This window comes from Schistocerca americana, chromosome 8, assembly GCF_021461395.2.
Source record: "Schistocerca americana isolate TAMUIC-IGC-003095 chromosome 8, iqSchAmer2.1, whole genome shotgun sequence".
Taxonomy (NCBI): Eukaryota; Metazoa; Arthropoda; class Insecta; order Orthoptera; family Acrididae; genus Schistocerca; species Schistocerca americana.
In genome coordinates this window covers 378,709,438-378,733,928 of record NC_060126.1, presented here as the reverse complement: position 1 = coordinate 378,733,928, position 24,491 = coordinate 378,709,438, and the positions used below count along the sequence as shown (strand labels likewise).

The 24,491-nt window shown below is 44.1% G+C and overlaps 1 protein-coding gene across 1 annotated transcript; it reads right to left on the bottom strand.

The window, feature by feature from the left end:
• Positions 1 to 356: 356 nt before the first annotated feature.
• Positions 357 to 24,491, bottom strand: LOC124545868. Its single transcript, XM_047124828.1, has 2 exons — positions 23,948 to 24,491; positions 357 to 475 (listed from the first exon to the last, which is right to left on the bottom strand). The coding sequence occupies exons 1-2, from the start codon at positions 24,489 to 24,491 to the stop codon at positions 357 to 359; spliced, it is 663 nt and encodes a 220-aa protein (XP_046980784.1).

The following is a 24,491-nucleotide window of genomic DNA, read 5'->3' as shown; positions in this document are numbered from 1 at the left end:
AATATTACTTGCGAGATAGTTTCCCTTCTTATGCAGGTTTTTCATACAAATAAGTCTCATCCACCAGTGCAGCCCACCGTTCACTGTTCTCGTGATTCACAGTGGCCAGAGTAGCTGGCACAGTGAGCCGCGCCGCGCGCTCGCCACCACTGCCGCCGTGTTTGCGCTGTCCGTACTCGCCGCACAGTGCCGCCGCCGCTAGCTTTGCTGCCTAAGCCGCTGGCCGGCTGCTAGCCGGTCCGCGCTAAGCCCGCAAGCCAGAGGCGGACAGATTTGCTGAGCGGGGACTCCCCGGGCCGGCCGGGATCTGCAATATCCGGCCACCAGCGGCCGGTGTCCAGTGGTCTGCTGTGCTGTTATCTCGCGGGGACACGGTCGGGGCACAGCACCGCCACCTTACAACAGCGCGCCGCGCGCTGTTTGCCGCCGGGGGAACGTAATTCTGCTGACGCGCGCAGCGCCGCCGCTAACTGGCCTGATTAACAATCGGATTATCTGGCTGGCAGCGCGACGCGACTTCTGCGTCCGCGCACGCTGCTCGGGGCCCGCAGTCCCAATTCCGTTCCGCCACAACAAACAACTCCTCACGTGCGTTTGCCACTCTTCTTCAACTGTCGTTCGGAGTGCTCCCTGACAATACGACAATATTCCACAACTAGTTTCGGTGTTGTTACCCGTGGTTAAACAACTACACTACTGGCCATTAAAACTGCTACAACACGAAGATGACGTGCTACAGACGCGAAATTTAACCGACAGGAAGAAGATACCGTGATCTGCAAATGATTAACTTTTCAGAGTATTCACACAAGGTTGGCGCCGGTGGCGACACCTACAACGTGCTAAAACGACGAAAGTTTCCTACCGATTACTTATACATAAACAGCAGTTGACCGGCGTTGCCTGGTGAAACGATGTTGTGATGCCTCGTGTAAGGAGGAGAAATGTATACCATTAAGTTTCCGACTTTGATAAAGGTCGGATTGTAGCCTATCGCGATTGCGGTTTATCTTATCGCAACATTGCTGCTCGCGTTGGTCGACATCCAATGACTATTAGCAGAATATGGAATCGGTGGGTTCAGGAGTGTAATATGGACCATGGCTCGGTTTACCCTTGACGCTGCATCACAGGCAGGAGCGCCTGCGATGGTGTACTCAACGACGAACCTCGGTACACGAATGGCAAAAGGTCATTTTTTCGGATGAATCCAGGTTCTGTTTACAGCATCATGATGGTCGCATCCGTGTTTGGCGACATCGCGGTGAACGCACATTGGAAGCATGTATTCGTCATCGCCATACTGGCGTATCACCCGGCGTGATGGTATGGGGTGCCATTGGTTACACGTCTCGGTCACCTCTTGTTCGCATTGACGGCACTTTGAACAGTGGACGTTACATTTCAGATGTGTTACGACCCGTGGCTCTACCCTTCATTCGATCCCTGCGAAACCCTACATTTCAGCAGGATAATGCACGACCGCATATTGCAGGTCCTGTACGGGCTTTTGGTAATACAGAAAATGTTCGACTGCTGCCCTGGCCAGCACATTCTCCGGATCTCTCATCAATTGAAAATATCTGGTCAACGGTGGCCGAGCATCTGGCTCGTCACAATACGTTAGTCACCGCTCTTGATGAACTGTGGTATCGTGTTGAAGCTGCATGGGCAGCTGTACCTGTACACGCCATCCAAGCTCTGTTTGACTCAATGCGCAGGCGTATCGAGGCCGTTATTACGGCCAGAGGTGTTTGTTCTGGGTACTGATTTCTCAGGATCTATGCACCCAAATTGCGTGAAAATGTAATCGCATGTCAGGTCTAGTGTAATATATTTGTCTAATGAATGCCCGTTTATCATTTGCATTTCTTCTTGGTGCAGCAATTTTAATGGCCAGTAGTCTATTTATAAAGATATGTTAACTTCGAAATACACCATCGACAGCCGGCCATAGTGACCGAGCGTTCCTAGGTACTTCAGTCCGGAACCGCGCGACTGCTATGGTCGCAGGTTTGAATCCTGCCTCGGGCATGGATGTGTGTGCTGTCCGTAGGTTAGTTAGGTTTAAGTAGTTCTAAGTTCTAGGGGCCTGATGACCTCCGATGTTAAGTCCCATAGTCCTCAGAGCCATTTGAACCATCTGAACACTATCCACATCTATGCACCACAACAGAAGTTCAGAAGAAAAATGAAACCGATGAGTGAAGCTGACAGAATACATGTCGTTAGTAACTCACTCGTTTGCTTCATGGAGAAAACATACACTTTCTAACAGACGCAACAAAATCAACAAATTCGAAGATACGGCGGTGAAATTTTGTGCCATGCTTTACATGAAATTAACACATTTACTATTAAGTTCCTTAGATTATATATATTTAATTTTTTATGGTATTTAAGAATTAGTCAAGAGATTTTTACAAAATTTGCTCTGTTTAATCTCTTTGCATATAGTGAGCTACTCTAACGAGGTTTCTTTGAATATATCAAAAAAGGAGAATTCTAACAGTTTTTTAATTATAATACTGTAACTATACCACAAAAGTTTCCAGGCGGAAGGAGCGCTGGTCCCCGGCACGAATCCGCCCGGCGGATTTGTGTCGAGATCCGGTAAGCCGGCTAGTTTGTGGATGGTTTTTAGGCGGTTTTCCATCTGCCTCGGCAAATGCGGACTGGTTCCCCTTATTCCGCCTCGGCTACACCATGTCGGCGATTGCTTCGCAAACCAGTTCTCCACATATGCGTACACCACCATTACTCTACCACGCAATCACAGGGGCTACACTCGTCTGGTGTGAGACGTTCCCTGGGGGTCAACCGCACAATAACCCTGAGTTCTGCGTGGGGTGGCGGAGAGGTGAAGTGGTATTCGTGTGGGGTTGCGGACCACCGCGGCTGCGGCGGGGACGGAGCCTCTCCGTTGTTTCTATGTCCCCGGTTAACATACCATAACATAACGTACTATAAAATTCATGTAAAATTCCAAGCACTTTGCCCATTATCATTGCTTACGAACAGAATTTCAAGATTTACTCTTGTGGCAACTTACTTTGGGATTATAGAAATAAGTGTAAAACATTTCATAATTCTAGCTCTCATAGATACTGAGGAAACGGTAAAGATGAAGAAAATTAATATTCAGGAAATGCAATTTAAAGTCTGTGTATGTCCATCTTTTCATAGATGGTTGCAGCGTCTCGGCTGTTCAATACAGAATGTCCAGTCAAACACCGTTCAGCTGTCTAAGTTTCCATATTAATATTTTATTGCTCTACCAGTTCCGGCGATATACTACGCAATATTCAGACCCGCAGAAGTAGTTTTAGTTTCTGGGCCCCTGAAGACGGCGTAGAATATCTCCGAAACTGGTAGCCCAATAAAACAACAATTTAGAAATCTAGACGGCTGAAATGTGCTTTATTTGAAATTATGCTGTTTCATGTTCAACCTAACGCTTTTTTTACGTCACATCTTCAGAAGGCCACCGATTTGTCCACAGTGTTCTCCATATCTTCAAGGATTCTCCTCTGCTTTCTTGTTTTCTGCCTTATTTCCATTGCCAGGTCTTCAAATGACTTTTGAGCGGCAGAGAGGCGCTGTAAATGTGTTCTCCTCGAGACACTCACAGTTAAATTTCCTATGTTAAGCACGATCCTGTCTAATCCTTCATCCTCCCTACGTTCCCGTCATTAAATACAGAAACTGCATCGTACGTTGCAATCCTGAGAACTGCAGCAGATGAAAAGGAGGTTTTAAGGCTTCGTTTCCATATGATTCAATTAAAATACGGAAAAGATTCACAGATAATCTATAAAACCGAAGAGTATACAATGAAGAGCCAAAGAAAGTGTTACCCCTACCTAATATCATGTAGGGTCCCCAAGAGCACGCAGTAGTGCCGCAACACGACGTTGCAAGGACTCGACTAATGTCTGAAGTAGTGCTGGAGGAAACTGACTCCATGAATCCTACAGGGCTGTCCATGTATCCGTGAGAGTATGAGGAGGTGGATTTCCCTTCCGAAACAGTGCGTTGCAAGGCATCACAGTTATGTTCAATGATGTTCATGTATGGAGTCTCTGATGACGAGCGGAAGTGTCTAAACTCAGAAGAGTGATCTTGGAGTCATTCTGCAGCAATTCTGGATGTGGGGGCTGTCGCATTGTCCTGCTGGAACTGCCCAAGTCCAACGGATGCAGGTGACCAGGCAAGATGCTTACGTACTTGCCACCTATCAGAGTCGTATCTAGACGTGTCAGGGGTCCCATATCACTCCAACTGTACACGTCCCGCACCATTAAAGAGTCTCCACCATCTTCAACAGTCCCCTGCTTATATGCAGAGTCCATGGATTCATGAGGTTGTCTCCATACCAGATACGACTCGCTCGACAGTCCGCTCGATCCACTTTGAAACGAGGCTCGTCCGACCAGACAACGTGTTTCCAGCCATCTACAGTGCAATGTCGGTGTTTACGGGCCCACACAAGGAGTAAAGCTTTGTGTCGTGCAGTCATCAAGGGTACGCGAGATAGCCTTCGGCTCCGAAAGCCTATATCGATGATGTTTCATTGAATGGATCGCACGCTGCTACTTTTTGACTGCCCAGCACTGAAATCTGCAGCAGTTTGTGGAAGGGTTGCACGTCTGTCACTTGAACGATTCTCTTCAGTCGTTGTTGGCCCATTCTTGTAGAATCTATTTCCGGCCACAGCGACGTCGGAGATTTAGTGTTTTACCGGATTCCTGATGTTCACGGTACACTCATTAAATGGTTGTATGGGGAAAATCGCCACTTCATAGCTATCTCGGGGGTGCCGTGTCCCTCGCTCGTGCGACGACTATGACACAATGTTCAAAGTCACTTAAATTTTCAAAACCTGCCATTGAAGTTGCAGTAAGCGATCTAACAGCTGCGCCAAACTCTTGCTATCTTACATAGATGTTGCAGACCGCAGCGCCATAGTCTGCCTCTTTACATATCTCTGTATTTGAATACGCATCCGGATACCAGTTTCTTTGGCGCTTCAGTTTATATCACAGCATTATAGTTGGATCCCGTGTACGTTTGCTTGAAAGTAATCCACGGGTTCGTTATTTATTGCTTCAAAAATTTGGAGTGGCGGGAAGGTCGCGTCATACATTTAATTATTTTCAGGCACTTCGGAAGGGAATTCATCATATGAACTTTAGTAACTTGTTGCCCAAGAGCTCTACTTGTAAATAAAGAAACAAACTGAAAACTGTCATTTTCGCAAATTTCATGAACGTGTCCCCTTAAGGAAAACCTAATCTCTGCTAAAATTAACGATCTTACTTGTGTTTCAAAATAAAATTGTAACCTATGTCTTAATTCAGTATATAGGCTATCTCCATGGCAAAGTTCATCCAAACACGTCCAGCCGTTTCAGTATGAAGGAGCAACAAACGCACTAACACAACGAAGAAAAAAGATAAGCAATTTCTAGTTCGGTACAGCGCAAATTTTGTAATATTTGTACGTGCAACAACATTATCTGTGTTCACATGTGTGCCTATAACCAAAGGACACGCTCGCATATGATGATCAAACACAGTCTCACTGAAAGCCTATCACGTTCTATATGTAATAGCGCGACGTCTTTCTGTCGAACAGAATTTAAATGCCACCATCTTTGTGAACCTCAAGCTCCTCGGAAACGGAAAGGTAAGTCTGACGGGGCAGTGGCTAAATTCCAACACGCTTGTTTGGAAGTATGGATTAAACACTCTGATCTTCGTACAAGTATTGCATTCATAAAGTTGAAGCGTATTACGTAGAACATATTAAATAAGACAAATATTTTAATAAGTGAGAAACACGTCAAAAGTTAAAGAGCAAATAGCTTTTTCTATGAATAATTACTGTTCTACATTTCGCGTTATCTTCTTAAAACCAATACATATATTGTACTATACACTTTTAAAAGTATCCTGAGTATTAATTCAGGGTATAACACAACTACATTCCGGCCAGCCGATTCAGCGTGGAGGAGTAACAAACATACACATACACTTTCGCATTCATAATGTACAAAGGAATTCTTATTAACGTTTTAAAACACTGGAAACGACGTAGATGACACTGCGACAAGTAATTTCGTATGGACACATGGGGTCGCTAATGTAGGGGAATACGCCAAAAATTGATAGGAAACGGCGAACATGTGACGTCGCCGGAAGACATACCTTACCGCATGTGCGGCGGTTGGACGTGGGCGTGAAGGGGTGATTGAGCGATGCAATACTCACATGCGAGTAAACTGTGCAAATTTCGAAATCATTTAGTGAATATGATCAGTTTTAAACGTAGACGTTACAAAATTTTTGTCCTCGCTGTAACCAAGTTAGCTGTTACTATTTTGTGTTTCTTTCCTTTTGACCCTTGTTTTGTTTACAGACATTATTAGAAAAGAAAACGTAAGCCATTTACTGATATGAACGTAGTTCGGAAGCGTGTACTTATTTATATGTGACGCAATACGATAGGTTTTGTGTTACTGTACTTTGAAATAAACCAGCGGTGACCGCGAGACCGGTAAGTAAAATAAAAAAATCATACCTCAATGCAAACAGATAATTAATAATGTAATGAAAAAAATATTTCCTGCCGTACGGGAGACTAATGCTGAGACAAACGCGCTGAGTTCGCGCACGTAGGCCCAGAATCACGGAGCCTTAACTACTTGACTTGGGTTGAGATGATCACATGCGACAGACCGATTGGTCCAGACGCTGCACTTGCTACAAGGTACGCCTAGTGATGGTGTTACATGTTCAACATTTGTCATACATTTTATGGGTGTTTCCCGACAGGTGCGACGCCATGCCTCTTATATTATCTTACATGACTCAGCGTCATCTAAGTCGACTCACTGGTTTTTAAACGTTGATAATAATCACCCTGTATTTTGGACGTATTGTAGATGCTGAACAACGGACAGATTATTCAGAAACTCATATCCCAATATACTACTGGCCATTAAAATTGCTACACCACGAAGATGACGTGCTACAGACGTGAAATTTAACCGACGGGAAGAAGATGCTCTAATATGCAAATGATTAGCTTTTCAGAGAATTCACACAAGGTTGGCGCCGGTGGCGACACCTACAACGTGCTGACATGAGGAAAGTTTCCAACCTATTTCTCATACACAAACAGCAGTTGACCGACTTTGATAACGGTCGGATTGTAGCCTATCGCGATTGCGGTTTATCGTGTCACGACATTGCTGCTCGCGTTGGTTGAGATCCAATGACTATTAGCAGGATATGGAATCGGTGCACTCAGGAGTGTAACATGGACTATCAGCTAGGAGACCATGGCTGCGGTTACCCTTGACGCTGCGTCACAGACAGGAGCGCCTGCGATGGTGTACTCAACGACGAGCGTGGGTGCACGAATGGCAAAACGTCATGTTTTCGGATGAATCCAGTTTCTGTGTACAGCATCATGATGGTCGCATCCGTGTTTGGCGGCATTGCGGTGAACGCACATTGGAAGCGTGTATTTGTCATCGCCATACTGGCGTATCACCCGGCGTGATGGTATGTGGCGCTATTGGTTACACGTCTCGGTACGCATTGACGGCACCTTCAACAGTGGACGTTAATTTCAGATGTGTTATGGCCCATGGCTCTACCCTTCATGCGATCTCGTCGAAACCCTACATTTCAGCAGGATAATGCACGACCGCATGTTGCAGGTCCTGTACGGGCCTTCTCGATACAGAAAATGTTCGACTGCTGCCCTGGCCAGCACATTCTCCAGATCTCTCACCAATTGAAAAAGGGTGGTCAATGGTGGCCGAGCACTGTCTCGTCACAATACTCCAGTCACTACTCATGATGAACTTTGGTATCGTGTTGAAGCTGCATGGGCAGCTGTACCTGTAGACGGCATCCAAGCTCTGTTTGACTCAATGCCCAGGCGTATCAAGGCCGTTATTACGGCCAGAGGGGCTTGTTCTGGGTACTGATTTCTCATGATCTATGCACCCAAATTGCGTGAAAATGTAATCACATGTCAGGTCTAGTTTAATATATTTGTCCAATGAATACCCGTTTATCATCTGCATTTCTTCTTGGTGTAGCAATTCTAATGGCCACTACTGTATTATCTTTGGTAGGTGAATGCAGCTGCGCTTAAATCAAGACCGAACCCTGTGAATGTGTGATGCGCCATCATGCGATGTTCAAGGAAGATTTTCATATTTGACTCTGCGTGTTTACTTCTGGCTTTTTACACGCCCGGGTTCCCGGGTTCGATTCCCGGCGGGGTCAGAGATTTTCTCTGCCTCGTGATGGCTGGGTGTTGTGTGCTGTCCTTAGGTTAGTTAGGGTTAAGTAGTTCTAAGTTCTAGGGGACTGATGACCATATATGTTAAGTTCCATAGTGTTCAGAGCCATTTGAACCATTTTTTTCTGGCTTTTTACGTTCGACGGTGACTAATGGCATAGAAGCTTTAATGTTTGTTATACTGCTGGACGATAAAAATATTTACGTAGTTGTCAGAGTGTGCAGTGTTGCGATGCATTGATTTGTTTCTTTGTGTTTCGGTATTTGATAATGGGATAACGCAGTACCGAAATATGTTGTTGTAAGTATTCGTGAGTAACGTTTACCGTATTGATTTGTGATATGCTATATGGTGGCTTTACAATAGTTAACTACAAAAAATTCTAGATCTGCTTTCCCTATACCTTCTATGACAGGTAATATGTGACCGTCCCACACCGTATCTCTAGGAACTGTAACTAGCTCATATTCCTAAGGCTTAGCCAGTTTGTGAGCTATTTAGCGGGTATCCAGTTCCCAATATCACTAAAACTGCAAAGTAAAGAGATGTATGACTACTTAAAAAATGCAATTCTTTAAAACAGAAATAAGTGTGATTATTTTAAAACCATTTCAATACAAGTAATGCTAGTTATTCGATACTTACACAATAATACAGTACACAACAGCAGAAAAAGACGTTTTGAATTCTTTATTATTACAGTCAAATTTAATGCTAAAAATTTTAACATAATTCCACATCCAGAAGAACACAATTGATTGACGTGAAATAATATCGACAGAGCCGAGGCTCAGTAGTTTAATTGGAAAAACATCCACTAAACATTCGACACGCCATTTTAAGGTACATCAAAAAATTTTCGTTTATTACTTTTTCAATATAAGCAAGTATTTGGCTTCCAACAATTACGGCTATTTGTAATCTACTTAATTACGTTTTCGCACTTTGTTTACCATTTAAGTAATCTAATTTCGCCGACAAGCTTTAATTTCATATCGTAACGAGATTTAGTGTCGAGTTACTGAAAATCCTGCCCGGTTGAAATCGAAGACGGAAAGCACTACAAGCGCGATGTAATATTGCTAGGAGGTTTTTAAATTACTTCTGCGCATATTCCTTCACACTAGTAATGGAAAAATGCATTCCACAGAAAACAAAGTTCCAGCGTACAGCAACTTCAAAGCAAACACAACAGCTCGGAATATTGAAGCAGTAACATGGCCTTTGTGTACCTTCTGGGCGCAGAACGAGTTCGTGTTTGTTGAACTTCACTGATGCATTTGAAATGCCGAGCACAATATGCCGGCAACGAATTGCAGCAGAGTTATGAAAATTCACAGAAAGATTGTGTGGACTTTTCCTCTGCTGCTGGTACGTCGTTCTATAAATACTTCACTCAGCGTACAATCGTGGCTGCGTATTTGTGTGTGTGTGTGTGTGTGTGTGTGTGTGTGTGTGTGTGTGTTTGTGTGCGCCTGTGTGTGTGTGTAGTACGAAAGAAAAGGCAAAAACTACTACTTCCTTGCAGTTGGATGGACAAGACTATTTCTATTATCCACTTGAAAGGCCATGATGCTGATTATTTACTGTCATTATCCAAAGATCAGGTGGGATATCTCCATATGATGAGGAGCACGTCAATGATTTACTAACATAAGTATTATCTGTACAGAGACGTCGCTTTAAAGCATTTTGACCTGCCTCGAGATGACTGGTTGTTCGTATTGTCCCCATCATTTCATCTTCATTCCTGAAAGAGGCGAGAACGGACTGAGCAGAGGTTGGGAATTTTTACGAGCGCTGATAACCGCGCAGTTGAGCGCCCCACAAACAAATCATCATCATCATCATCATCATCGTTTAAAGCAGCAGGACCTACCAAGTTAAAATTACTTTAATCCTTTTTTAAATTTCTTTATCTAACGGCCACTATTTCTAATTCACTGGGCACATCGCCATATACCTTAATAGCAGAGCATTTTCCCCCTTTCTTTGAGGTAATCGTGTTAGTGTTAAATTGTACACTACTAGCCATTAAAATTGCTTCACCACGAAAATGACGTGCTACAGACGTGAAATTTAACCGACAGGAAGAAGATGCTGTGATATGTAAATGATTAGCTTTTCATAGCATTCACACAAGGCTGGGGCCGGTGGTGACACCTACCACGTGCTGACATGAGGAAAGTTTCCAACCGATTTCTCATACACAAACAGCAGATAACCGGCGTTGCCTGGTGAAACGTTGTTGTGATGCTTGAGGAGAAATGCGTACCATCACATCTCTGACTTTGATAAAGGTCGGATTGTAGACTATCACGATTGCGGTTTATTGTATCGCGACATTGCTGCTCGCGTTGGTCGAGATCCAATGACTGATAACAGAATAAGGAATAGGTGGGTTCAGGAGGGTAATACGGAACGCCGTGCTGGATCCCAACGGCCTCGTATCACTAGCAGTCGAGATGACAGGCATCTTATCCGCATGGCTGTAACTACGGATCGTGCAGCCACGTCTCGACCCCTGAATCAACAGATGGAGACGTTTGCAAGACGACAACCATCTGCACGAACAGTTCGACGACGTTTGCAGCAGCATAGACTATCAGCTCGGAGACCACGGCTGCGGTTATCCTTGACGCTGCATCACAGGCAGGAGCGCCTGCGATGGAGTACTCAACGACGAACCTGGGTGCACGAATGGTAAAACGTCATTTTTTCGGATAAATACAGGTTCTGCTTACAGCATCATGATGGTCACATCCGTGTTTGGTGATAACGCCGTGAACGCACATTGGACGTGTGTATTCGTCATCGCCATACTGGCGTATCACCCGGCGTGATGGTATGGGGTGCCATTGGTTACACGTCTCGGTCACCTTGTAAGTCGGCTGTTTAGGTTTTTATATTGGTAACGCCACGTAGCGCTCTGTATGAAAATCACTGGCTGTGCTTTGTGAAGTCTGTGGCTGGTTGGCATTGTTGTAACATTCGCTATTGTAGTATTGGGCAGTGGATGTGAACAGCACGTAGCGTTGCGCAGTTGGAGGTGAGCCGCCAGCAGTGGTAGATGTGGGAAGAGAGATGGCAGAATTTTGAGAGCGGACGATCTAAACGTGTGTCCATCAGAAAGAGTAAGTTTGTAATATTGTATATCATGAAGATATATATATGATGACTTTTGATCATTACTAAGGTAAATACATTGTTAGTTCTCTACAAAATATTTCATTTGCTAACTATGCCTATCAGTAGTTAGTGCCTCCAGTAGTTAGGATCTATTATTTAGCTGGCACTATTGGCGCTCGCTGTATTGCAGTAGTTCGAGTATCGAAGATTTTTGTGAAGTAAGTGATCCATGAAAGGTATAGGTTATTGTTAGTCAGGGCCATTCTTTTGTAGGGATTATTGAAAGTCAGATTGCGTTGCGCTAAAAATATTGTGTGTCAGTTTAGTGTTGATCAGAATAAGTTAGGATATAAATGTCTGAGTACGTTCAGTTTTGCTCAGCTGTTTGAAAATCAAATAACGTAAGGGGTTTATCAGCACAATCATTCATAAATTTTTCTAAGGGAAGGTTTCAACCTCTTGTTCGCATTGACGGCACTTTGAACAGTGGACGTTAAATTTCAGATGTGTTACGACCCGTGGCTCTACCCTTCATTCGATCCCTTCGAAACCCTACGTTTCAGCAGGATAATGCACGACCGCATGTTGCAGGTCCTGTACGGGCCTCTCTGGATACAGAAAATGTTCGACTGCTGCCCTGGCCAGCATATTCTCCAGATCTCTCACCAATTGAAAACGTCCGGTTAATGGTGGCCGAGCAACTGGCTCGTCACAATACGCCAGCCATTACTCTTGATGAACTTTGGTATCATGTTGAAGCTGCCTGGCGGCTGTACCTGTACACGGCATCCAAGCTCTGTTTGACTGAATGCCCAGGCGTATCAAGGCCGAACATTACGGCCAGAGGTGGTTGTTCTTTGTACTTATTTGAATTGATCAATGCACCCAAATTGCGTGAAAAAGTAATCACATGCCAGTTCTAGTGTAATATATTTGTCCAATGAACACCCGTTTATCATCCGCATTTCTTCTTAGTGTAGCAATTTTAATGGCCAGTAGTGTAACATGGGTTATACTGAAACTGAAAGTGAGTGCAGTATCCTGCGAACAGATAGCGCTGGACCATTGAAACTCCATTTCACATTACGACAGACTGTCAACACTCAATGCTTCAGAATCTGAGCTACCGAAAATTCTAAAACTGTTGTGTTGCTTTTCAAACTGTCAGCGTGACGGGTGCAGGGCACGTAGATACGGGACAGAATCGCATTATCCGTAACGTAGCTTATAAACTCCTGTTCGTAGGTACGACTTTTAAGGAGGATGTCTCTCTGTCCCATATTACTACACGTGTGGAATATCTCTCGCGTACTTCTTTGTTTGGCAAGGGTCGCGTGAGCAGCCACGGCTTCAATCATGCTTGCCCTCCCAGGTCCCTAAACCATAATCTATGTGTTTATTACGCTATTGGCCATTAAAATTACTACACGACGAAGATGACATGCTACAGACGCGAAATTTAACCTACAGGAAGAAGACGCTATGGTATGGAAATGATTAGCTTATCAGAGCATTCACACAAGGTTGGCGCCGGTGGCAACACCTACAACGTGCTGACATAAGGAAAGTTTCCAACCGATTTCTCATACACAAACAGCAGTTGACGGGCGTTGCCTGGTGAAACGTTGGTGTGATGCCTCGTGTAAGGAGGAGAAATGCGTACCATCACGTTTCCGACTTTGATAAAGGCCCGATTGTAGCCTATCGTCATTGTGGTTTATCGTATTGCGGCATTGCTGCTGGCTTTGGTAGAGACCTAATGACAGTTAGCTGAATATGGAATCGGGGGGGTTCAGGAGGGTAATACGGATTGCCGTGCTGGATCCCAACGGCCTCGTATCACTAGCAGTCGAGATGACAGGCGTCTTATCAGTATGGCTGTAACAGATCGTGCAGCCACGTCTCGATCCCTGAGTCAACAGATGGCGACGTCTGCAAGACAACAACCATCTGCACGAACAGTTCGACGACGTTTGCAGCAGCATGGACTATCAGCTCGGAGACCATGATTGCGGTTACCCTTGGCCCAGCATCACAGACAAGAGCGCCTGCGATGGAGTACACAACGACGAACCTGGGTGCACGAACAGCAAAGCGTCATTTTTTCGGATGAATGCAGGTTCTGTTTACAGCATGAGGATGGTCGTATCCATGTTTGGCGACATCGCGGTGAACGCACATTGGAAGCGTGTATTAGTCATCGCCATACTGGCGTATCACCAGGCGTGATGGTATGGGGTGCCATTGGTTACACGTCTCGGTCATCTCTTGTTCGCATTGACGACACTTTCAACAGTGGACGTTACATTTCAGATGTGTTGCGACCCGTGGCTCTACGCTTCATTCGATCCCTGCGAAATCCTGCATTTCAGCAGGATAATGCACGACCGCATACTGCAGGTCCTGTACTGGCCTTTCTGGATACAGAAAGTGTTCGACTGCTGCCCTGGCCAGCACATTCTCCAGATCTCTCACCAATTGAAAACGTCTGGTCAAATGTGGCCGAGCAACTAGCTCGTCACAATACGCCAGTCATTACTCTTGATGAACTGTGGTATCGTGTTGAACTTGCATGGGCAGATGTACGTGTACACGCCATTCAAACTCTGTTTGACTCAATGCCCTGGCGTATCAAGGCCGTTATTGCGGCCAGAGGTGGTTGTTCTGGGTACTGATTTCTCAGGATCTATGCACCCAAACTGCATGAGAATGTAATCACATGTCAATTCCAGTGTAATATATTTGTCGAATGAATACCCGTATGTCATCCGCATTTCTTCTTAGTGTAGCAATTTTAATGGCCAGTAGTGTGGTTATCTCGTGCTTACCTCGATCGTCCGACATCATTAGCTAGAAGACAACATCCAACGGTAATTTCTCACCATACTTACAATACTGTCCCGCAGCCAAAAAAGTATTATTGATGAATGACGATCGACAATATGATCATTTCTACTAGGAAACATCGTCTTTGCTACAAATCAATTGTTATGCAATTTATTGCTTTCATATCATAAGAAGCGCCACCTGTTTGTTCTGTTGGTCATTTTGTGCACTTTATGTCGTTTCATGAAGACCTTGTTTCATTTGAAGTATGTATGTCAGTTTTCATCAGTCTACGTACATTATTTCGAGAATTATTGAATTTTCAAAAGTTAATGGACTTTTGGGTCTCCCTGTAGAGTTATTCTAAATAGTTTTCTCTGATTCTATACACCCTCTGCATAATTTTCCGTAGTCAAAGTCCTGTCTATCCCATGATCAAATCTCGTCATTTTGTAAGAGACTGAGCTGTGCACATGGCACACGCAGTTAGATGAATATGATTTTCTTGAAGCGAATTAGGTGATTTGGCCGCTGAACCAGTCCACAAGACGTGAGGCAATCACACAGATTCTCTTGAGAAAACTGTTACTTCGTATTAGAGGTAGCGGTAGTGCCTACTTTCAATAAGATGGAGTTCTGATTGCTAGAGAGGAAATAAGCGTAAGCACCAAAGTTTCGCAATTGCAGTCGTTCTGTATGGACGTTGTTTAAGAAGGTGGAAGTCGTAGTAAACGATTAACCGGAGACAATTATTTCTAGACCAGTGCAGAAACTCTGCGTATTCCTTGGTAGTGCAGCCCCTCACGTGCGCCGTGATGCTGAGTCTGATGTCGAGAGGATGGAGATGAAAACCGATTCCTGTCAACCAATGAATAGATTAAAGCCTATCGGCAGATGCCACCGAACTAGGAAGATCTTCATGCGAAGAACTCAAGTCGTAACGGGTGCTGATCACAACCACTGGGTGGTAAGATTGTGGGCAGAACTGGAAAACCTGGTCGTCCTCCTGCTGTAACAATGTATCTTTTCCCTTTACTTGAGCAAAACCGATAGTTACTAGTTTGGCACAGTCCGAAAGCATGACGCACCACACAAACATTTATCTGCTTACATTTAAGCAAATATTGAACTCTGTGAAATACCGATAGTCCAAGACGTAGTATCAGAGCATACAGAATACAAGCTTCACAAAGAGATTCAGAATCCAGCTGTTCATTGAAATGTGTGTAAGGTACTTTGCAGAAGGTTTTGGTAATTTAAGGGAAAAGATGGAAGAATAGTTGGAGAATATTAACGACCAGTGGAAAAACGCTCCTATCTGAGCACTAAAAGCTTGTGTTTGAAAAGTGGGGTACCAACTGCCTCATTCTACCTTCCACAGCAACTTTAAAAAATTTCGTATTAATTTTGGGATGTGAATGTACTGGTGCTCTTTTTACATTCACTCCCACGAGCTCTCCTAACTACAGCTCGTTCACACCACTAGTCTATCGCTGTAAGTAACTTATACCCATCCACTCCGACTTACCCATTCTCACTCACTCATTCAGCCCAACTCATTGTCATTATCGCACTGTGCCACTCTAACTGCCATTCTCTCCTGTGGCTCACAGCCACAGACTACTTAATTCAGTCGTACTTGTACAGTCTCCTTCGTTCTGGCGTACTTTTACTGTCTCCTCTCACTGCCAGTGTCGCCCTCTTGCTATCTGTTACTTCTGCTTTCTTATTCATTCCTTCCTACTGTTGTTGTCTCTTCTCACTAACACTAACTCTGTCTACCTCGTTGTCATTATCACAGAGTCTGTTTGTCATTATCACTGGCTCTTACCCGCCTTCACTTTCTCCTTCCGTTTATTCCTTTCCGACTGGCAGTATCTCCTTCACTCTTTTTCCAGCAACTGTTCTGTTCCATTAAACTGTGTTCCACTTCCACTGTTTTCCTCTCTTTCTCTCGCACTGCCATTGTCTCATTCGCTCTTTCTGTACCACAACCATTGCCTACCATCTCCATTAGCTTTTACTTTTTCCTCTCTTTCGCACTGTCTCTTCTCACAGCACAAAAAAGCGGCTGTCAAAATTTTTAAGGAAACTCTTAAAGGTGCTGGAGAAGACAAAATGAGGCAGCCTGTATCCCATTATTCAGTCAGGATCTTTTCGTGATTTGCTGTGGATAGACTTCTTGGCATCCGTATCTCGGTTTTCGTTCCCAGAAACCGTTTCGGCGTGTTTCTCGATAACGGATAAATACTTTTGAAAACGGAAAGATGGAAGTTCCAAATAGATTCCTAGAAAGTACACCATTAAAATTTTAGCGATTTGCTTCGGTTACTTATTATTTGGATTTTACTCACACCGCATTTTATGTGTGTATTGAATATGTACAGGTAGGATAACTTTTGATCTCTCTACATCGGTAACGAATAGAAAGATCAAGGAAATTTTCAAGGTTTCACGAGAGCGAAATCTTAGGACCATGTCGTAAAAATTTCAATCATTTTCTGAATGTCGTCTTGGAATCTGAGCCTCTCTTCAGGTACCCAAAAACCATGTTTTTCGAGTTTTCTTAGGAATCATCCATGAACCAAATGGTGCCTCCATAAACCCCTTCAGGCTCATCATAGACCTCATATAACGCAAAAACAACCAAGCGTATTGCTCCACTTGTCTTAGATGGAGAAGTGCGTAATATTCAAACTCTGACCCTGTACTGTGAAATGAAATGTCGTGTGGTTAGGGCCTTCCGTCGGGTGGACTGTTCGCCTGGTGCACGTCTTTTGAGTTGACGCCACATCACCGACTTCCATGTCGATGGGGATGAGGTGACGATGACGAGGACAGCACAATACTCAGTACCTGAGCGGAGAAAATCTCCGACCCAGACGGGAATCGAACCCGGGCCCCTTGGCATGACATGCCGTCACGCTCACAACGCAGCTACCGGGGCGGACACCCTGTACTGTAGGATAGTTACAGTAAAATAATCCTTCTATTAGCTATATGAATAGTCCCAAGCTCACAAAACTCTTGACCCTACCTTTCTGTCACCGATGGTACCCGAGATATGATTCCCGGAAAAATCCTGTTTTTACGAGTGGAGTTTTGGAACATATTATGCAATGCATGCTGTCGTGTGCGTGGGTGTTGTGCCGCTCGTATGTGGCGCCAGCCGGTTGTGGGAGCAGGTAAAAACCCTCACTCTCTGCATCGTTAGCTGCTGCACCTCACCACATAAGATCCAGCCACTGACATTGAACACCCTTGCCCTGAGTGGCGGCCTTTCAAAAGAATGAGATCTGTAAGACCAAAATTCGTAAATGGGACCTTCTGTCTTCCCAGATGCAGCGGGTGCTATGTTCAAGTATGGCAAAAATGGACATTTGAGTCAGCAACTTCAGTATCGCCTGCTGGATGAACCTTGCACACCATAAGGTATCTTTAGATTATATAACAAGGCCATTTCGGCTGCAGTTTTCTGGAAGAAAAGATTGTTTAATCTGAAACTGAAATGAAAATAGCAAGCAATACTATTCTGCCCATTCCGCCCACAATCCACCCGGCGTCCTCAAGAAAATCCTTAAATGCTCCCTTGTTCCACCAGACGCACAAAGAGACACCGTGAGGAGGAACTCGAACCCCACCTTGTAACGAAGCAGGGTTGCCCACTGCTGTCCTGTTTTGGTTTTACACTCCTTCAGTAACTTAGTTAAGCAATGAACTTTTTTTTTATTTTCGCTACTCAGATTCCGAGTACAGGTTCTGTGACATTCAGCCTCATAGCACAGAATTCAGAAATAGTTTAAATACAATTCCCCTAGTAAAATCTATTATTTTAGTACATTCTGATGTCTATTCTGAAAGTAATGAGCTAATTAGCTCTATTGGAAATGCATCCTATTAAAAGTTATGAACAATAGTGTATATTGTGCAATACATATTAAGTAAAATTCGAGTGAGCTAATAGATCGAATTCAGCTATAAGACTGCATCCAAATGGAAGCCTAAATTTTATTGATTTCAGCAAAGTGTTTAAATTAACGTAAAGGCTATTAGTTGAATAGAGATTAAGACTTGAAATCTGTAGCCTGTATGACTTTCAGTGCCAATTGTGACCAAACTACTGAATAATTCCGAGAACTGTTTTGATACTTTTGCTACCTATATTTTTCTACGTAAAATAACTCCAGTGTCAACTTTGTAAGTGTATTAATTAAGAATTAAGTAAATATGAATAAGTAAAAATTATTGTTCAAGAGGGCTGCCATGGTTATAAGTCGGGAATTCCCACTGCGGATGCATAAGTTAGTTCTGCGTATTTAAATTGATACAGCTCACTCATGTTATTTAAGTAATAAAACCCAATAGTTAACTGCAAAACCAATTAGAAAGGATCATTTTAGCCCTGGGAAACTATAAACTATAATATATTAACAGACACAGTCAAATATTCAAGCAATTGTCTATGTAAGGTCCCAGCTGGTGCAGTTCTCAGTTAGTTCTCGGTCAGATTCTCATGGAGCAAAAGGGCGGCAAGTCGGTGCCGGAATGTGATGTGATAATACTTGAAACAGAAGCTTAACTTTTCCGGTCGGTACCAAAAATGTGTAATTGTATTCGGCTTTGAACATTTAACGCGTATTGTGAACATTGTTAAAGACTGGAAGTTTTTGACGTACTTAATGTGACGATTATTAAGTGTAAGAGGCCTGGCCACATGAATATTTGTGTGTGAGTGATAACAAATAAATTGCACTGTGGTTGTCATAAGTGTTCAACAATGAATAAGGTCGAAACATTTGATTTTGGAAAACATAATCTAGGATCCTGGCCTCTTAATTGCAGTGTGATTTGGGAGAGACGGACGCAGCTCCCGAGAAGACAATATTGAATAAGCGAAACAAGGTAGGTCAGGAACACTGCGCACTATCTACTGGGTGAGGAAATGTTTCACTACATCCGGTTGTGACGCAAACTTTAAGTGGCACTAATACAAGGATTCAGCCCGGAACCTTACAACCTCCTAAGTCCACATCTCCCTCCGTGGCAGCAGGATCCACGGCGATTCTTTCCAGCCCGGTGGCCGTACTGACCTAGGACCGTCCACCGTCCACAGACGCACAGTGTCGGCCGTAATATCCGCTCGTCTGCCTGCCCGCGGCTATCGGCCGCCTCCCACGCTCCAGGGCCTCCAGTCGCCATTCTCGCAGCGGCCGCCGTCTTATCACGGCTGGGCTGGACGCCAGACCAAAGTGTCGGCCAGAGGCGCCTTCCCTCTGGCGTCTGCCCGGCTCTGCCGTCGCATTAATCACACGTGACACCCCCTATTCCCCTTATATGTGTCGCTGAGACCCGACACGTCTTGTTGCCTACCCTATCTGATCAGAAGAATTTGGACACCTCTACGTAATTTGGAAGTGACCAATAAGTGTCACGAGAGGCGGACCCACCAGTTTAAAAGGACGCGGCGATATGGAGTTGTAAGGTTGATGCATTAAGTTGTTCTGGAAACGGTGCTGATATTCAAGATAATAAAAGCGGGTTAAAAGCTGTGAGCTTTCTGGGGAAGTTATCCTTGCATTACTGAGCAACTGTTTCGCCAGGTATACAGTCTAGTTTACCAAATTGCCAACCAGGCTAACATTAATTATAATCTTTTAGTCATCTTATGACAACCTGGGATATATATATATATATATAAAGAGAATTTAAATAAAAAGAAATAAATCAATTTATATTTGGACATTTATTTTAACATTGATCATTGTTCCATTACAATTTCAGCATACTAAACTTGATTCATAACTAAACTGGTGCCTTATTTAGGATTGTGAAAATGTGGGTTTGTAATCCTACAGAACACATCAAATATGGAGCCAAGATTGGGAAACTGCATACAACACTGCCTTCATACAATAACACACATAGAATGCTGAAACATGTGCAAGAGGAAATTAACCAGAAACAACCGATTAAATTTTCACCAAAAGAAGTCGTAGCGCAATCCTGTCCGTCATGAAATTACCGCACACTGGTATGCTAAATTCATACTAGTTGTCCGTGAAATCTTCTCGAAAAGAATAGCTGAGGGCTACTTTGATGACTACACCACATGCTTCACGTGGACAACTTGGTTTACACAAATAGTGTAACTCCACAATAATTTTGATAATTAAAATAAATTACATCCAAACGCAATTTACAAAAGAAAAACCTCGAACTGGTTTCTATCGTCATACTATTAACCTGATGGGTCAAACAGTTGTATAAGCATGTGGTACTGGTCTCACAAAGTACACCCCACGTGCGTTGAACATAAAGAAAAGTTGCTATATTGAAAGATATTGTCAAGACGAGACGTTATAATCTCACACACATTCGCATTTAAGATTGATGATCTTAGTTAGAGTTATGGATGATCAACACGTGGTTCCACTTTGCTCACAAAGTAGTGACAAAGCAAACTACTGGAAGGTATTCTGAACTTCACACCCAAATTACACTGCGTTGCAATTTGAGATAACAGAAGACATTTTATGTCTAAACCGGAAACAAAGGTAATTAAATTTTCACTTAGACTGAACTTAAGAAATCCATTGTCCAACAGACTTAGCAGAGTCGCGCTTAGCCGGAGATCTTACCACTTCAGACGATCGCTGCAGACCAACTGGCGTGGGCCCCCTACCGAGGGTGCCTCACAGATACGATCGAAAGTGACCGGAGAGGCAGCATCCTATACCAACATGACAAGGGATGGACAGGACCATACCAAGAATAGAAACCTCTTTGCTTTTAGAAAGTGTACCTACCTGTTCCTTCGTTGCTCCTACTGTTCTCTAGCAGATGGGCTTGTCCGCTACCATCAAGCATGCAACTAGAAATACATTTGCTTATTCATCCTTTCACACAGAAGGGAAGGGGGATGTCAGTATCTTATCATATACACTATATAAAACAAAGCGGATGTAGGTTCCATATGCGACTGTGTGACATGAATTACATATAAACTGTGTTTTAAAGTGTAGTAGTGTGACAGATCTTTCTTGTTTACGTGTAAACGTAACACGTTCCACGGATCAATCTCCTCCCAGATAGTCAAAAACACCACTGTAAATTTAGAAGTGGAATGTATGCCGTAAATGACAACAGTTCATGAAATTAACATGAAGGGAATCCAACTGAGACCTTTCAGTGTTGTCTGTAGAGAAGCAGTAACAGCAGAATTGGTTGGCCACGTGACCTCAGTAATTTCGAACTTGGTCTAGCCATTGGATATCACTTGAATAATAAATCCATAGCGGACATATTCAAACCCTCTAAAAGTAACCAGCTCGACAGATGGCGATGTGATTGCGAAGTGGAAAAGCGAAGAAGCAACCACATTTACACTTAGACCAGGCAGACCCCACGTACTGGCAGACACATTACTATATCCAGTGCTATGTGTTAGCACCAGCAGGCGGAAATTTGAGTCGTCAATTTTACCGGGGGACCAGGAATTTAAAACACTACACCACTGGCGATTACGATTGCTACACCACGACGATGACGTGCTACAGACGCGAAATTTAACCCACAGGAAGAAGATGCTGTGATATGCAAATGATTAGCTTTCCAGAGCATTCATACAAAGCTGGCATCGGTGGCGACACCTACAACGTGCTGACATGAGGAAAGTTTCCAAACGATTTCTCATACACAAACAGCAGTTGACCGGCGTTGCCTGGTGAAACGTTGTTGTGACGCCTCGCGTAAGGAGGAGAAATGCGTATCGTCACGTTTCCGACTCTGATAAATGTCGGATTGTATCCTATCGCGACTGCGGTTTATCGTATCGCGACATTGCTGCTCGCTTTGGTCGACATCCAATGACTGTTAGCAGAATATGGAATCGGTGGGTTCAGGAGGGTAATACTGAACGCCGTGCTGGATCCCAACGGTCTCGTATCACTAGCAGTCGAGATGACAGGCATCATACCCGCATGGCGGTAACGGATCGTGCAGCCACGTCTCGATCCCTGAGTCAACAGATGGGGACGTTTGCAAGACAACAACCATCTGCACGAACAGTTCGACGACGTTTGCAGCAGCATGAACTATCAGCTCGGAGACCGTGGCTGCGGTTACCCGTGACGCTGCATCACAGATGAGCGCCTGCGATGGTTTACTCAGTGACGAACCTGGGTGCACGAATGGCAAAACGTCATTTTTTCGGATAAATCCAGGTTCTGTTTACAGCAACATTACGGTCGCATCCGTGTTTGGCGACATCGCGGTGAACGCACGTTGGACGCGTGTATTCGTCGTCGCCATACTGGCGTATCACCTGCCGTGATGGTAAGGGGTGCCATTGGTTACACGTCTCGGTCACCTCTTGTTCGCATTGACGGCACTTTGAACAGTGAACGTTATATTTCAGATGTGTTGCGACCCGTGGCTGTACCCTTAATTTGATCCCTGCGAAACCCTACATTTCAGCAGGATAATGCACGACCGCATGTGTAACGTCCTGTAGGGGCATTTCTGGATACAGAAAATGTTCGACTGCTGCCCTGGCCAGTACATTCTCTAGATCTCTCATCAGTTGAAAATGCCTGGTCAATGGTGGCCGAACAACTGGCTCGTCAAAATACGCCAGTCACTACTATTGATGAACTGTGGTATCGTGTTGAAGCTGCATGGGCAGCTGTACCTGTACACGCTATCCAAGCTCTGTTTGACTCAATGCCCAGGTGATCAAGTCCGTTATTACGTCCAGAGGTGTTTGTTCTGCGTACTGATTTCTCAGGATATATGCACCTAAATTGCGTGAAAATGTAATGACATGTCAGTTCTAGTATAATATATTTGTCCAATGAATACCCGTTTATCATCTGCATTTCTTCTTGGTGTAGCAATTTTAATGGCCAGTAGTGTATATAACGGTTCGTATCCATTCGGATTGCAATGAATGACACGTAGAGGAACACTTGTTAATCATAACAATCACACTAAGTAAATATACGTATTCGCCTTTCAGCATACGAGTCGCGCGGGCCCCCACGTCCGACAGCCTCCAGACTGAGTGTCCATTCACAGTTGCAAGTCTCTCCCTAGCTGCGGCGAGTGTCCCGTTAGGTCCCCTTGGGAGGGTGGCCCACTGACCACTGTCCCTCATATACAAATACCTCCAGAAGTGGCAGCACTGTCCAGAGACTGAGCGACATGTAAAGAGCGAACACGCCGGTCGCCAAAGAAATATTAATTTCTTTCCAACAAAATACAAGAAACACAAGTCTAGCTAAGTCATAGAAAATAACACAAGTAAATGCACACAACATTGCGTCCTTTAATCATGTATTCTTTCCATAGAGTTTGTAACTGGTTATCTCGAAATCACAATCACATAACAAATATATAAAACATGAAAAAATACACAGAGTCTTCTGCAAGGTACACAAAAAACAAAAGGAGAAAAACACACAAATAAAAAACACTAATACTCGGTTCACTTTTGTATCACATCACTCGGTAAAGGACACAGCTTGCAGATTGGTCTCTCGAAAACCCCTTGCGGTGTGCGAATAGTGGCCACTCGCACTATTCCATAGCTCCTACGGTGTACTCCTTCAATGACGACAAGCTTCCAACATAAGGGTGGCGGGTGATCTTCTCTTACTATGACCAACGCACCAGGTTGCACATTCTGACTGGGGACCATCCACTTGGTCCACTGCTGCAGATGATGCAGGTAGTAAGATGATCGGCGCCGCCAAAAGATTTGGAAGCCTTGTCGCAGTAGTTCCCACCTTCCGAGCAAGCTCAGGATGGTTGTACCTAGATCTGGCTGAGGGATTTTTGTGATTGCGGTTCCAATCAATAAATGACCTGGTATGAGGGCTTGCGGGTCAGTAGGATCGCCAGACAGTGCCGCGAGAGGACGAGACTTCAAGCAAGCCTCAATCTGACAAGTCAGGGTTGTCAAATCTTTGAAAGTTGGACATATGGGTCCCATCGTTCGCCGGATGTGGTACTTGAAGGACTTCACTCCAGCTTCCCATATTTCTCCAAAGTGTGGTGACGCAGGAGGAATGAGGTGCCAGTCGATGCCTTCCTCGCGCATGAAGCTTTTCACCTGTGTCTGCTGATAATGATTGCTCACAGCAGCTTGTAACTCTCGAAGTTCCCTACTATCTTCAACGATGTTTTTTCCGTTGTTCAACGATGTTTTTTCCAT

Bases quoted from the DNA above. Each gene is read 5' to 3' on its own strand.
- LOC124545868 (XM_047124828.1), bottom strand. From the start codon at position 24,491: ATGGAAAAAACATCGTTGAACAACGGAAAAAACATCGTTGAAGATAGT. The intron at 476-23,947 runs GTGCGTTGGTCA...ATTGTTAATCAG, and splicing joins CAGTCAGAATGTGCAACCTG to GCCAGTTAGCGGCGGCGCTG.